The sequence below is a fragment of the Narcine bancroftii genome, chromosome 5 (assembly GCF_036971445.1).
Source record: "Narcine bancroftii isolate sNarBan1 chromosome 5, sNarBan1.hap1, whole genome shotgun sequence".
Classification (NCBI taxonomy): domain Eukaryota; kingdom Metazoa; phylum Chordata; class Chondrichthyes; order Torpediniformes; family Narcinidae; genus Narcine; species Narcine bancroftii.
The window spans coordinates 2,780,974-2,797,766 of record NC_091473.1 but is presented as its reverse complement, the minus strand read 5'-3'; the positions used below and the strand labels follow the sequence as shown (position 1 = coordinate 2,797,766).

The 16,793-nt window shown below is 36.3% G+C and overlaps 1 protein-coding gene across 8 annotated transcripts in view; it reads left to right on the top strand.

The window, feature by feature from the left end:
• LOC138763034 (RNA-binding protein 5-like) overlaps window positions 1-16,793 on the top strand; it is a 53,460-nt gene that overhangs the window by 27,480 nt on the left and 9,187 nt on the right. For all 8 annotated transcript variants that reach the window (XM_069936557.1, XM_069936556.1, XM_069936558.1 and 5 more), the window contains 11 exons: window positions 499-651; window positions 1,995-2,067; window positions 2,819-2,892; window positions 6,332-6,418; window positions 6,788-6,848; window positions 9,111-9,176; window positions 10,026-10,186; window positions 11,128-11,225; window positions 11,964-12,051; window positions 13,569-13,655; window positions 14,628-14,718. In XM_069936557.1, the coding sequence (XP_069792658.1) occupies window positions 499-651; window positions 1,995-2,067; window positions 2,819-2,892; window positions 6,332-6,418; window positions 6,788-6,848; window positions 9,111-9,176; window positions 10,026-10,186; window positions 11,128-11,225; window positions 11,964-12,051; window positions 13,569-13,655; window positions 14,628-14,718 (1,039 nt within the window). The remainder of the gene's footprint in view (window positions 1-498; window positions 652-1,994; window positions 2,068-2,818; window positions 2,893-6,331; window positions 6,419-6,787; window positions 6,849-9,110; window positions 9,177-10,025; window positions 10,187-11,127; window positions 11,226-11,963; window positions 12,052-13,568; window positions 13,656-14,627; window positions 14,719-16,793) is intronic.

The window sequence follows — 16,793 nt, the reverse complement described above, 5'->3', positions numbered from 1 at the left end:
ACTTGCTACTTTTCCAGACCTTTTTGATGCTTTAACAGTTTCACTCGTTGTTTATTCATTATTTCTTTTGATTCTTCATAATTGTGTCTTTATTATCCTTTCTTGTCATTGGCTTATTTTTGTATTGAACTTGGCCACTCAGTTGGCATGGAATGTTAATTTGTAAACAAAATGAAAGAAGGATATGAGGCTTCATACTTTTAAAATGAAATTTTCACTCTAGTGATCATGTACTGTTAGAATATTTGGTGTCAGATGAGAAATTTCCTCATGAGTGTCCTTTATTGAGTGAGACGTGATAATCCATTTTATTTCTTAACTGAAAGTTACAAGATCTCTGCTTGTGGTTATTGATCAAAGCTGAAACCTGCATTTTTATTTTTGTTACAATGTCTTTCCAGTACATTTTGATCAGTGCTTTCAGAATCCCCAAAAACTTTAGTTCTGAGGTTTTTGGCTTTGGTGTGCTCATGTAATTGGTGTAAACTTTTCTTTTAGCGATATCAGGAGAGAAGAAGCAGTGACAGATCAGATGGTGGTTACCATTCTGATGGCGACTACAGGGATACAGACCGGAATGAACTAAATAATGAAAAAGAGAGTAAAACTATTATGTTACGAGGACTTCCCTTATCTTCGACAGAAGATGATGTAAGGCATTGTTAGTCTCTCCCTCAATGTTTGCATTTTGGTTATGATTCATAAAAACTGAAAAATATAAAAGGTAACTTGATAGGTGAATGAAAATATAGGATTTTCAACCTCTTAAAGAGGAAGTGTAATAAGTGGAGACTATCTTGTTTGTGCACAAATATTCATTGCAAGGAAATGTATTTTAGGATGTTCTATGGTCATTAACTGTGTTTGTACATACAGATTCATACTTTAAATCATACTTTAGCTGTTTGAAAATGGTAATGAGTTGCAGCACAAAAAAAACCCCTTCATATACCTTCTCAACGCGTGAGTATTAGAACATAGTCTTCTGAACTTAAATCTACTGAGACCAAAAAGATTTATAGTGGACTTGCTAATATTATCAGGGTTCATGTATTTGTTCATGTATTCTGGAAGAAATTTAGTGAGGAGGTACAAAATAATTAAGCTATTAGATAAGACCATAAATCCATAGGATGTCAGAGCAGAATCAGGCCATTTTGCTCTTCAAGTCTGCTCTGCCATTTAAATCATAGCTAATGTATTTTTTCCCCTCAACCCAGTTCTTGTGCTTTCTCCCCATAACTGTTGACATCCTTGCTAATCAAGAACCTGTCAACCTTTGATTTAAGTGTATTCAATCATTTGGCCTTCATGGCTGTCTATGACAATCAATTGCACAGTTTCACCACCCTCTGCCTGAAGGAATTTTTCATCTGTTCTAAAAGGACATCTTTTTACTCTCAGGCTGTTTCCGTTAATAGTAGACTTTCCCATGACTGGAAACATTTCCACATCCACTGTCTTGCCCCATCAATATTTGGTAGGTCCCTCCACCACCCCACTTATTTTTCTGTATTTCAATGAGTACAGATCTTCCATGCAAGATGGCAGTAATGTGATCACAACTGGAAAATAAATCATCTGATTAATAAGAGAGAAATAGGATATATTTAGCACAGTTTTGAAGTAGATGAGTAGTAGGTGTTGCTGTAGTCTGGATTTTTTTAACTGGTGCTGAGAATTATGAGGTAAAGTTTCAATGTTTAAAAAAATGTAAATTTTCCCTGTCAATTGCTTTACATTAACTTTATTTGTTGGTAAATTCCATTTGTAGGTGCACAATGCCTTTTCATGTTTCTGGCATGAGTATAAATTCAACATAGACAATGCAATTTTCTTTAGTATCTGGCACAGTACGTTGGAGAGCTGGCTTTTTGTCTTTACCTTCTGAGGAACTAATTCACACTAAATGTTTTGAAACCGTGCAGTTTGATGCAGATTAAATTGGGTGCTAACATTTGAGTTGGGATTATGATAATGTTTCTGTTTTATAGATTCTAACTGCTTTAGAAACTTATGATGGAGTTCAGCCAAGAGATGTGCGACTAATGAGGAGTAAAATGTCAGGTGAGATTTGTGTTCCTCCTCCAGGTTTCTTCCCTACTTTCCTGAACGAAAGAACACATTTGGTTTATCCAGTGGCCGAGTGATAAGAATTAGAGCACAATAATTTGCCATGGCTGAGGAATGTGAAAAGTAAAGTTAGTTTAATTGCAAGAAAAGTGTTACCCCCTCAACTTGGTAGTGACGGCAGCAGTTACTGTACTTTTTAAAAATCCTTTTAATTTGTCATTGACTAAAAGTAAAAGTGCAGGATCTAAGATTAAAATACAGCCCCATGACTTAATTGCTGGCGTGAGGAAACTTGCATGATCTTTCCCAAAATATGGTTTCCAAATTTGTTCATTTTAAAAATTTTATTTTTCTTCAACATTGTACACTATTTCCACTGCAATTTTTCATGTGTTAGTGAATAGTGGTGGTATGTGATTTAAACAAACTGGGTTACAGGTGGGTACTGCAGAATAAATCTCTTGTTTCCAATTTGTCATGATCTGTATGAAAGAAACCTTTTATTGCAACTTTTGTTCTTTCTGTCGAGGTATTGTTACACCTAGTCAGAAGCATTTTGCACAATTCCTTTCCTTGCCATGGCAAAGAAAAGGACAAAGTGAGATCACACAAAAACACTGCTTCACAAAACTGTAAATGGAGACGCTTTGAAGCAGGAGGGTGACATGAGAGATTCATCTGAGAATGGCTGCTTTAAAACCCATTGACTAACACAATCCCGTCTATATCTGAATGCTGTCTCTAGGTCAAAGCCGTGGTTTCGCCTTCGTGGAGTTTAATCACTTGCAGGACGCAACAAGATGGATGGAAGCCAATCAGGTTGCTTCATCACAAGTCTAGATTTCTTGGAGAGAAAAAAATAAAAAGGATCAGATTGTCTGTATTGAAAACTGATGTAACAAGACACAAGGGCTTCCCCCCCCCCCCCACAAAAAGTTTTTTTTCCATAGAATTCTGCATAAAGTATAACCTCAAAGGATTGATTCCAAGCCATATATAAATGGAAACAGCAAGTGTTTTAAGTGGAATGGGGCATCAAAGACAAAGGTTAAAGTGGGGAATAGAACAGCAATTAAATCTTTTATAGAGAGAAACTAATTTGTTCTCTTTGAAGAAATTTCATAGCTTTAACATCAAGTCCAATATTCAATGAGCAAAGAAAAGGGTCATTTTCTTGGGACAAAGATTTTTAGATTTTAAGAGAATCGGGCTATGGGATTAGTGCAGGAAAGTGCACTAAGCTAATAAGCTTATTCAGTGACTAGATGGCTTATTTGTGTTCATATTTTTTTAAAGGTAACAGTGTAAGAGAGTAGTGAAATTTGATGGTATATGATGAGTATCTTGAACTCAGTTAAAAAGAATGTGAGATTAGCAATGATTATGCAGTGCTTTAAATTTTACAATTTGTTTCCCTGTCAGTGGATCAGAAAATCAAATGACCTGATCCAAGGCACACAGTGTGCTTGAGCCATTTATAGGAAGGTGTGGCCTCAGGGGGCTATTTGATTTACCCTTGCACTCGCGCTATCCTGATGAACTGTTAGCATGGCTTATAATCCATCACACATTATATCCAAATTGGTGCTATATCTTTTCTCGTAATGGACAACAGAAGCTGAAATACAGTATCGTTTTTGCTTAAAGCCGAGTGTAATACACTAATTATCAAGTTCTAAATTACTACATTTTGTGCTTGTTATCAACTCTGTTTTTATGCTTTATGCAGAATAAGTGTGTCAAAGGTGTTTTTATTAAAATACAAGTTGCTTTTAAGATACATGCAAGATCATGAGCAACTTAAACCAGCAAAAGGATCAGGAAAATCACAGCTGAGTGTCAGGAACAAGCATTGTTAGCATTAAGTTGTAAACCTGAGATTATTTTGGACCTTTTATTCATCCATCTTTTTCTCACATGTACATTGTGTCACTGTTAGTGGCAACTGAGGGAATCACTCTGACCTCATTCACATCAGTCACTATGATGTATCCGAGGTCATTTTCAGAATAAATTAAAAAAAAATTGCTTCCTAATTCAGTAGGATACTTAAAGTATTCTGATAGGATTGGGTGGCTTTATTGTAGCACTATCCTTTCACAGTAGATCTTAGCATTAAATGTAGTATATTAAAACTGTCTCTTCTAACATCTTCAATAATCAAGTGCATTTTGTCTAGTGGAATCCAGCAAAAAAATTGTTGTGAATTTGCAACAGTAAATTTCTCAAATTAGGGGTGACTGATAAATCAAGGATATTTTTGGAATTTACTAATTGGTACTTGTGGTTTTGGGATTAAAGTATATTTTGATATTCAAGAAGCAACAATGTTAGTACTGCGAAAGTGCTGCAAATTTAAACGATGTTGCATTTAAAATAGTTTCAGTTCTTATGTATGAGCAGTGAAGTGTTGAACTGCATTGAGGAACTTGGGTTAAAGGTAGCCAGTTTGAGTAAGTGCAACTTCAGGTAGTGCTGAACGAGTGTCACGTGGTGTTGATAGCTGTTTAGTTTTTAAAAAATTATCAGACTTTTGATAACTGCCCAATTCATGATGGGTGGGGGGTGCTCATCAGCTTGTGTGATAATTGTGAGGTTATTGCTGGTGTACTAAAATGATGATGTCATTTGGGCAAAATATGTAAGATTTCAGAGTTTTGTTTATGAAATAAAAATGCAATTTTGGAATACATTGAGTTACAAGATTTTCCCTTCTTGCAGTAAGATTAATAAGGCATCCTGGGTCTGGTTTAAAAAGACTTTTGATGTTGTGGAGAAAACAGGATAGTGATCCTGTAAATAGACCGAATTGCAACAGTTTAGCTCTCCTTTTATCTCTGATTGAATTTACCACAAAAGTGATAGTTTCGTTCATTTATACAGCACGTGAGAGCAGTTGACACAAGGTGCTTTCCACTTTCTTGCATGTGTAATAATGGAGAATTAAATTGTCTAGCGTTGGCATCAAAAATGACATTTACCTTGGGGAGCTTCAATGAGGCATTGTAGTTATTAATTTCAGATTGAGATCTGCAAAGAGAGGGAATTTTTATCAAAGGAGCAAAGATAAATAATGAATATGAATTATCAGTTGTCTACACTTCAATTTGTACTTTATTGCTGTTGTCTTGACACTTGAACTGTTTCAGAACATGACTTGTATTTAGGTAACTTGTTTGGTCCTTGTTAATGTAAAGTTGAATATACACGAGCTTTGCAAGTACGAGCTTAGATTGAAATTGGATAGCACAGAATTTTTGTTGGAATGACATTTAGTCAGCTGAAATGTATTTTTGACTTTTGTGTTGCTTTATTGTGGCTTCAGGAAAAACATCTAATCTATAAAGTTGCTGGCATAAGATAGTAGCTCAGTTTTAGCAATTGATGAGACTGTTTGCTATTCCTGATTAGGACAGATCCTGAAAGTTCATAGTTCAAAACTTGTGTTTTAATATAAAATTTGTAAATCCTTTGCACATCTAATTTTTTACTTTAATGATTGTGGTGTTTCTCTTCAGTAACTTCGGCTTTCAGTAATGGCAACAAACTTTTACTAAATGTAGGGTTTGTTTTCCTTCCGGTTTACTGCAAGAATAAAACATGCAATATCAATTTTATTGTACTCCACGCATAAGCTTCAAAATACAAATGAATTTTCAAAACTGTGGGGGTGCATGTTGTTTTCTATAAAACAAATTTTCTAGTATATAGGAAGAAGGACCTGGACCAGAAAAAAAGGTTGCAGATTTATATGCAATTTTAGCACCTTCATATAACGCTTTCTGGTCTTCATTCAACTTCACAAGTCTGAAAATTCTCCATTCATAAGTGATACTAAATCTTGTAGCAGATTCCACCTAGTAGCAGATTTTAAAGTCAGCTCTTCTAAATATGGAAAAAGAGTATTTTCCTGTTGCTAAAGCATGACTTAAAATAAATAGCCTCCGATTTTGAAAGCATAATTTTTTTTTCTCTGCAAGCATTAACACATTAGGGTGTGTTAAACCAACTGCTTCTGATAATGCTCTTCTATTGGACCACTTGTGACTTGGCTGCTTCCATCTTACTGAAGACTAGGATGGACTAAGTGTAGGTTACATATCTATCCCTTGAGGTCCCTGTTCCCAATACTTCGTAAATGCAAATATTCACACACTAATTTGGGAGAAATTGCTCTCTTCCTACTTGTGTGCACTGCCATGGGAATAAATGATATTTTGTCTTGAAATAATACTTAATGATGATTTATTTTTTGCAGAATCAATTGACTATTCAGGGGAAGTATGTCACCATGCATTACAGTAATCCACGACCAAAGGCTTATGAAGATTGGCTTTGTGGCAAGGTATTTTGATTTCACACTAACTGGGTATACTAGAGTGAATGTGTTGGGGAACTTTGTGAATAAGATCTGAAAATGTTGATTTGAGTTTGTCTTTTTATTTAGAACCTATATCATATTAGATCTACAAATTGTATCATTTATTCAACTATGGTGTAGTACATTTTGTATCCACATAATATTTTCTCTTTGGTAACATTAAGCTCAGTAAATAGTTATGGTTCACTTTTCAAATGGAAAATGAAAGATTTGTACTTTGCCAACTAATAAAATCTCAATAAAATTTTGACATTTATAAATATCTAAAATAGCCTTCCAAATGTATAAATCAGTTTAATGTTTTGCTGACTTTACATTTTATAAAACTTACAGTGTGGCATTTACAACTTCAAGAGGAGAGAGAAATGTTTTAAGTGTGGAGCTTCAAAGTCTGGTAAGGTGATATTATAATTTGAACTCTTCACTGTTGCTAAGCTCTAGTTTTGTTTAAAGGAATTCAGTTTCTTGGAGTGGTCCACATGTCTGTGGCACAGGGCTACATCTTTTATTTAATACCAGCAGGGCCAACTTTGACTTGTGCTGATTTCAGATTGAGTTGAAATTTGTTGTGACTGATCAACAAAACCACAAAGCCTTCCTGGTTCTGGCTCCTAATGATTTTTCATTTTTGGTCCATTTCTTGAATTATGCACATTTCAAGTTTCTTCTGCTATTGGCATTTGGCCAATTGACATTTCTGTTCGCTTAAAATTAATGTCCTCATTAACTGCTTTCTCATCCCTTACATTTGTTAAATTTTGTCTTGAACAAATTCCTGCAAACACAAGTTTTATAGGTTTTCTCTGCCTCAATCCAAATGATTTTTAACTTTGTCTTCTAAGTAATTCCATGGCCGACTTTACGCTCTGAGCAAAGCTTGTCCACGAACCATTCACCCATTATTTAAAAGAATTAGTTAAATATGATGAGGCCTTCAGGCACATCTGTTCCAGAGCAAATTCTGATATTTTTCCAGATCATTCATAAAAATATGCCATGGAAATGTAGTCCATTTGATGTTGGTATAAATGTTATTTATTTAAAACATGGTAGAAGCTGATCTAGCCATTTAAACCCATACGGCCCAGTGGTTGTTCATGTTATTGTAATTTAGGCAAATGGTCCATTTGTATTCAAAGGTCGTTTCCATGCAGAACTTCTATTATTGTGTTAAAAATATTACAAACAGAAAGGTGGCATTTATCCTGCTAATATAATTGATACTGCTGAGAAATTTATGCACAAATGAAAAAAAAAATAGTTTTTCTACCTAAAATCTTCAGTTCTCAGATTTAGATTTCAGATTTATTGTCTTGGAGTACATAAATAACATCACATACAATCCTGAGATTCCTTTTTTGAGGGTGAGGCAGAATTAATCATTTACTGGCAATGCAAAAAAAAAACTGGCTCAAAGTATATGTGCAAACAAATAAAGAAATGTAAATAAACTGCAATATAGAGAGAAGAAAAATCAATAAAGTGCAAAACTAAGGGTTCTTAAATAAATCCCTGAGAAGTCTGATGGTGTAGCTGTTCCTGAATCTGGTGGTGTGAGTCGTGTGGCACCTATACTTCTTTCTTGATGGTAGCGGCGAGAACAGATCGTGTGCTTGGTGGTGTGGATCCTTAATAATTGCTGCTGCTTTCCGACGGCTGCATTCCCTGTAGATATTCTCGATGGTGGGGAGGGTTTTACCTGTGATGTCCTGGGCTGTGTCCAATAACTTCTCCAGGGCTCTATGCTAAGGGGTACTGGATGCAGCCGGTCAACACACTTTCCACCACACATCTGTAGAAATTTGCCAGGCTTTCCAATGCCATACTTCCGTAAACTCCTGAGGAAGGAGAGCTGCTGACGTGCTTTCTTCACAATGCCATTAGTCTAGGAAAGATCCACTGAGATAGTAACTCCAAAGAACTTAAATTTGCTCACCCACTCCACCTATGATCCCTTAATGACCACTGGATCATACACCTCTGGTTTTCCCTCCCTGAAGTCAACAATCAGCTCCTTGGTTTTGGTGACATTGAGTGCAAGGTGGTTGTTGGTGCACCATTCAGCCAAGTTTTCAATATCCCTCCTGTATGCTGACTCATCACTTTTTATATAACCCACTACCAAGATACCATAAGCGAATTTGTAAATAGGCTCTTTCAAACTGCTGTGTAAAATGGGATTAACTGGACAATTTGCACGGTTAGTGCCCCAGTTACATGGCAGTTTGAAAGGTCCAACTGGGTCAACCCCATCTGAACCCAGTTGAATCTCTTACCTACCTCGGAGGCAGTCATGGAACCCAGTAAAACTCACCTAAGTCTCATCCACGCCCAATTTATAAAGGAAAATGGCCGACCCACTTATTCCAGTGACATCACCGCTTGCGTGCATGTGTCAGCCACAGCAGCCAGGATCTGAACATCCTACTGTTTGCTATTTGGACCTCGATTCTTAACTTCTGTTAGGTTGGTAATTTAATGGGTAGATTTACCCCAGTAATCGCACCCAGGTCCCAGAAGGGCTACACAAATCCTGTATTTTGAAAAGGGCTAATGATTTTTTTCCATATTTGAATAATTTCTAATTTATTTTTAAAAATTCATCATTGGGTTTCCTCATTTAATAAAATAAATAATCTATTATTCTTTTTCTCAGAGTCGGAACAGGATCAACAACCTACATCAGTGGAAGTTCAGCAGTCTCCTGATTACTCCAGTGATAGTAAGTGAAAGTGGTTTTTAGTCTGTTAAAAATGTTTCTATAATGCACTGCAATATGTTTTGTGGTAAATGCTGAAATTCATTTTAATTTTTGCAGTTTGCTTTTGGGATAATTTTCCTATAACATTTGCAAAATGCATTGTTAGTGAGAAGCCATGTATAATTGCAGGCCTTTTGTGTTAATTTAATTTTAAATTTATTTAAGACGTACACTCTCTATGTTTTAGAGGGTGAGAAGAAACCTGAGCAACCATGGAAAACTCACACATGTGGGGAAAGCCTACAAACTCAGTGCCTGAAGCAGCGTTGTGCAAACTGAGCCGCCAATCTTGGGATCTTGTTGATTCAGCAACTCATTACATAAACTGCTTGATCTATTGAGAGGCATCAAAAAATATTTTAAATGGCAATGGGCTAAATTTAATTAGAGTTGTATTGCAAAGAAAATTGATCTGTTAGCCCACTTTGCTTGTATACTATGCCTTGATGTCTGTGTAACTTTCTTTAACATGATTATACCATCCCTTCAGATGGCAAGTTCCACTTTTTTAAAACATCAAAAATTCCCTTTTAAAATTCTGTCCTCGTAAAGCTATTTTTTAAATTTGTTTTTTGATACCTTTATTGTGGGAAATGGAGTCTGACTGTACCTTACCTATGCTTATAATTTAAATACCTCTCAGATCGTCCATCATTCACTATAGCTCCAGGGATGATAAGCCCAGCCTATCCATTTTCTAGAGTCTTTCATACTGCTGAACTTCAGAATATTTGGTACTTTAGGACATGTGTCGTCTCTGCTGTGTAAATGCCCATCAGATTTACATAAATCTTTGTTTCATTTTTACAGCTGTTATTTTAAGAAATATTAGCTCCCACACCTCAGTGGAGTCCATTTTAAGTGCCCTATCTCCATATGCTGTATTGGCTCTCTCCAATATCCGGCTGATTAAGGACAAACAGACCCAACTGAATAGGGGCTTTGCTTTTGTGCAGCTAGCTTCTATCGTGGTGAGTTTAATGAAGTAAATATTACATCTTTACAGAAGTGCACTTACTGTTCTGTGAAATTTTGTTTCTGATGTTTTGAACTAAGTCAGAGAAAGCAAAAAGTAAGTATGCTCTTTGGAGAGATTTGAATGTTGTAATTGATGGATGTTCGGATTGGGAAATGACTGTTTTTTTCAGATGCTTTAACAGCCCCACCTCCAGAATGCCACTCTTCACATGATTTTCCAGTTTGAATGCCTGTTGCAAGTAAATATTAATTAACAGTTTTAAGCCTGTTCACAACAGACACTGAACAAGGTTTACTTTGAATTTTCCAATGAACATGTCATTTCCATCTCATTGTACAACAATTGCTCTGTTAATAATAGTCCCTCTACTTGTAAAATACCTGGTATGAAAATACACTGGAATATGGACTGCCACTGTTATAGGTGGAATGATTTAATATATTTTCTTTGAGCAATTTATATTTTTCACCTTTTAAGTTTGCTTAAATTTGGACGATTTGATTCTGCAAAACCAGGTAATTTAAGCAAGCTCTTGAAGGTTTTCTAGACCAGCCATTTTCAATCTTTTTTTGGCTATGGCCCCCTTAGGACTGCTCAAATTTTATGGGCCCCCTTCCTTGTGAAGTTTAGTTAGTTTCTTCTGTCCTCCTCTCCTACCAGCAACATAAAAATATTTTATGATTTTACTCAATGGGTGCCCCCCTCCCCATTGAGAATGGCTGTTCTGAAGGAGACCGAATTTATATTTATTGAGACAATGTTTTCTGTAGTGCTGCTCAGTATCAAGGAACATTATTACTAATGAAATTAAAATGATCAATTGCAAAATTCTTAAAAAGGCTCCACTTAAATCCCCTGATGAGCACTAAGGACTTGATTGAAATTTAATATAATCGGTCACTCACACTCTTCCTCTCCTTTCAAAATTTGCAGGAGGCATCTCAACTTCTTCAGATCCTGCAGTCCTTACAGCCACCACTGAGTATTGATGGCAAAACCATTGGTGTTGATTTTGCAAAGAGTGCAAGGAAGTAAGTAACATAAGTAAAGTTAAATTAATTAGTTTTAAGATACAGCACAATTCTTTCAGCTAAAGACAATTTGAGTTGGGAAATATGTTCTCAGAATTCTACAAATGTTACTGTGGATCATTTCTAAGTTTGAGAATCCAGGTGAATGCAAAGGTTTGAACATTCATTGAATCCAATCCGATAAGTTTGCTCTCTGTGAAATCTCATCTTTGTGTTGCCAATTGAAATGATAAACTGAAAGTGGATGTTGCAGTTATTTGCTGAGTGTTGGATGTAGCATTTGGAGAAGGCCACAGTGAAATCTTTCCTTTCTCCTGATGGACTCTACTCCATGTTTTCATGTGAGTGCACATTTGAAATGCAAAATTAAACCGGGAAGTCTGCAAACGCAAGGAATTTACTGCGAAACACAAAACTAAGCAGGTCACACAGCATCTAGGAAGGATAACCAACGTTTTGGGCCCAGACCATGCTGCACAGTCTGCTGAGTTTCTTCAGCGCTGTTGTGTATCACACTTTGAAATGTGAAAACTTGACAAAATCCACATTCAGTTTCACATCCTGCCACTATGTTCAACATTCAACTTTTGATTTTTAAAGATGCGCTCTTGTTCCATCTGTCTGTTTAGAGGAGACATAACATCAAAAAATGAATTTGCTTGCCTTTTACTTTTTAATAAGACCATGACCATGTAGTTTAATTAGAATTGTTAATGGTCAAATTGATTTCCTTGTCAGAGATCTCTTTCTTAGTGATGGAAATCGGATCAATGCCATGACTGTTGCAAGTACAGCCATTGCTGCAGCCCAGTGGTCATCAAGTCAGGTAAAGCCATATGGTTTCAATTAGACATTCTGCTCTGAAAAGATCATTCCTTTTTTTGCTGTTTTACATGAATCTGGCAAGTTTTGTGTTTCTTCTATCTGGTTCATTACTTCCAGGAGAGGAGGAATTAGTAACTCTTTAAATGTTTTGTAAAATTCTATTGAGAGTCCGACCTCCCCAAGCGTTTTATTGTTCGGTAGCTTTTTTATTATATCTTGTATTTCCTCTATTTCAAATGGTTTTATCAATTTGTTTTGTTCCTCTTGCAATTTCGGTATTTCAATTTTAGCTAGAAACTCAGAAAAGATAATTCTTGAAGGATTTTCTCCCTTTGAATTACTAAACATTTCAGAAATAAAATTAGTATTGCAATGTGAAATAAAATTTTGGTAAACCATATGAAAGGAAATGGATAACTTTTATATTAATAATGGTAGAGGATCAAACTTCCTAAAGAAGACTACACTTTGAGGCCCCATGCAACACTTCCGAGGAAAGCAACACTTCACATAAATCTGTAAGGGCATCCTCTACTTCGGGCAGACTGTATGCAGACTGGGAGATGGTTTTGTTGAGCGCCATCGCTCTCGTCTTCTGCAACAGCAAGAATCTCCCAGTGGCTAACCACTTTAATTCCACACAACTTGCAAGTTGGAGGAACAACACCTTGTATCCTATCTCGGCAGTCTCCAACCAGGAGACATCAATATTGATCTCCAATTTATATTAACTCCCTCCCTGGTCTTTCTCTTTCCCTTGTATCTCTGTCTCCCTTCCTCCAACTTCCCACACCTTTTCCTTCTCCTATCTGAGCTTTCTTTCTTAGACCTCTGCCACTTTTCAGCTTCTACCCTTCCACCTCTATCCACTTCTGACCTGTTAGCCTGTGCTCCTTCCCTATATTTTTATTTGGACAGCTGGCTGATTTTCGAAGGGCTCAGGTCAAAACATTCCCTTTTACTGCTTGTAGATGATGCGTGACCTGATGAGTTTCTGCAGGACATAGGTTCACTGCACTCACACAACTCAAGTTCGTATCAAAAAGCTGAAATTAAAATGTTTTATTATTTTAAAGTCAGCAAAACATTTGCAAACATAAGTGAACTGTGATCTCTCCATCCTTTTGAAGAGAAAATGGGGCAGCAAATCATGCAAAGTGTTTCTGTTCTTTCTGATAAATTTGGAATATCTTATTATATCATTAGCCGATGACTGTTTTGTGATTGTACATGTATACAATCTCTAATTTGGTTCTCATTATTTTGTTTCTATGTGCTATGTATGTGAGAAAATAATTTGAGACATTCTGAGTATTCTTTCATCAATTCCTGGCTCAGAATAGTGAGTGCTGAAGAAATCCAGCTAAAGATTGTAGTTTGGACAGATGGCTTCACAAATCTTCTGGTCTTGAAATGATGTATTTTGATTTACTTTCTAGTACAGAACCTGGTTGCATAATATGACTGCATTTTTTATTTAAAAAGTATTTGAATTGTTTCTTTTTTCCTTTCATAAAGTCTCAACAAACTTCAGATCAAGTGAACCAGGATTACAGTTACCTCCCACAGTCTGGCACAGACAACTACAGCCAGCATTATGCACAGGTTGGTAGTTCAACGTCTACCAAGTATAGTATAAGTATACACTGACTAACTTTGTAGCAGTCTTGGCGGTAAAGAAAAGGTGGATATCAGTCACTCAAGCATAATGTCAGGTGTTAAGCAGACTCTGAAAAATCAAATGATAGAGAGGAAAATGTGTAACTGTTTCAGTGAGCATCTCTTAAAGCATCCCTTTGAAGAATTGAGGGTTTATGTACCAGAGATGAAGTTAGTCATTTTACATAATCTTTGGGTGATCTTGTTCTAAATCTGGCAGTTAACTCTACTGTTGAGAGGTCTTGGGGATAAAAACACCTTTTCAAATAATTTGTATACGGCAGCAGGTAATGTTGCTGTGAGAACATTTCTGATATAATTAATGGACTCATTATTTACTTTTTTTAAGTTTTAACGGGCACTTAAAGACAAAACAATAAGTTAGAGTCAGGAGAGGACTGGAAGGCACGTCTGTTCCTTATGCCATCTTGCCACGCCTCCCTCATTATTTACTTTGAGGTTATCATCTTACTTTACCATTAAAGGTGCAAACAGTTCCAAATAACTCAGAATTTTTTGCAAATATTTGGGGAAGAGAGAGTCAGTGAGGGAGAACAGTGAAGGGGTGATAGAGCATTTTAGAGTTTAGGCCCTCCTTTGGAAAATAGAGGAATCTTAAATAGAAGGAAAATATATATCAGCTTTATTGCCAGGTACAGAGCAATAACAATAAAATCCTGAAAACGGGTTGTTGTCTGATCATCTTGTCCAAAGATTGGTAGCTGGCAAAGGTAGAAGAGGAAATGGATAATAAACTGACAAATTTATACCTGTCCCACAACATTGAGTTTTACTTCACTGGGAAACGCAGGACCGTGCCTTGTATGTATTTTATGTACGGCTATTCTGAAATACAGTCTTAATTAGAGTTCTTCTGTGTGCACCACACTAACTATGAAATATGTGCAATCGGCACAGTACTCGCAGGAATACCAGTACTTTCAACAAGGCTCTGTGGATCCCAGTCAACAGCCTCCTGTCACATACCAGGCAGCAGCTTCTCTCACAGGTAGGGTGTCAGCGTTCTCTTTCAAAAAGAAAGTGAATTGAGAGGTTGGTGCAATGTTATTCCTTTACTGAACCATTGAATCAGGTTTAGGTGAAGAAGAAATTACATGTGTGGTTACTTTATATCCTGAGAAATGTTTTTAAAATTTGAACTTGAGGTTAAATTTTGTCAATCACTTCACCGCTGACAACTCGATCTTATCTAAATATCAGTTCACGCTTAGTGAAATTCAGTTTGGTTTTGCCATACAGATGACCCCAAGGTTGCATTCCTAGAAAATGGTCCATATCATGATTTTCTATAATCTCCTTTTTCTCATTAAACCCCAGGTTATATGGAGCAATGTGTTTTTTTTCTCTTGTAGTGAGCCTTTTTATCACTGTGATAAAATGACTCACTGTTATTTAAGATCTGAGACTAACATTAGATTCAGGAGATGGATGATATTTGTGCCAAAGAAACAAATTTTATCACTACTACTTAGTTGCTCAATACTGCATTAAGATATGGATATGATGACACAGCTTTGATTGGGTTGGCAGTCACAGTTGAGTCTCTTTCTTTGCCACGCCCTCACAATGTGATGACAAGTGAGCAAATGTTTCAGTGTATAGCACTTGCTGCATTTGTGTCCTGAAAGGCATTTTCTCTGATGTGTGACACTCTTGGACTAGGAAAGGATTTGGTGATAATCGGGGATGGGATTCGAGGATTGGGTTCAGAGAGAAAAATGGTCTAGAAGGATTTCAGGGGAAAATTAAAGCTTGATGACTTAGTGGAAGAGGAGCAAAGATCAAGGGATTACTTTAAGAAGTTAGTCATGGCTACTGCAGTTCTCTACAATACAGCACGTCAGAGAAAATGCATCATGGACGAAGAGCCTAATGGCACTGCACGATGCACTGGAGGGACTTGGCCGTGCCTGCCAACCTATTTGATGCAGAGATGCTACATGTGAACCTTATTGAATGACTAAAAAAATGATCAAAATTTATTTCTTTCCCATTTTTATAAATCCTACATAAATTCTGTAGGTGCAAATATTTGTGCATCATATTTTTGGGTAGAGCTTTGTGAATTCTGTAAAATTTCCATCCCTGTATTTTGGTGACGGAGCATTAGAATGTATTCCAGTGCACCATGTACTCTCCACATATGTCTATATATATCTTGCCTTCTAAAATACTTTTCGGTTGTAGATTCTTTGAAGGTCATCAGGATTTTGAGAAACCTTTTGGGTTGTGTCCGTAATTGTATTGTGTCCATAATTGGGTTGTGTCCGTAATTGGGTTGTGCCCGTAATTGGGTTGTGCCCGTAATTGTATTGTGTCTACTTGTTCTGGTGAAATGCTCAGTAGAATAAATGGAGGTTTTATCTTGACAGATAATTAAGAACTGATTTGCTCTAGAAGAGGTCACGTTCAGTTGTGCCATCTTTTGGCATATTTTACTGTAGAATTACTAGATTCATGGTTCAGTAACTTCAAACAGGAGGTTTGAAATCACGTAAATCAACTTTTGGATGAAATTAACTTTGATAAATGTTGTTTGCAAAGGACTGGCAGTGGCTTGCTTTTTCCAATTTTAAAAGTTGAGTACTTTGCATGATGATATTGCAGATTCCCCTGAGCATCAGAAAATTGCAAGGAAGGAAATGGTTGGGATTTGTTTTAACTTGTGTTGTAGATTGAATTTAGTGCAAGTTGTGATATATTTTCATAACTCAGAATTGCATACTTGGGTCATGTAGTTGTAATTGCATGGTGAAATAAGTTAGATTGAGTTAGGTTAGACATTCTAATTACTTCCCTTTGAGAAGATCTGTATTCATTTCCTAAATGTTTCAGAAATGGCAAATCAAAATTCATTTACAGTAAGAATGAAATCTTGGGGAGGAAGGGAGAGGGCAATGGGCATTTTATATATTTATTTATGGATGTGTACATCGAATTTGTCTGACCATGATCATCCCAAAGAAGATGTTCATGAGTTGTCAGCTTGAACCATTGCTGTCCCAATTCAAGGATTTGACACCAACAAGAAACAGTTTTCCTTCATTCTTGCTTTCAACGTTC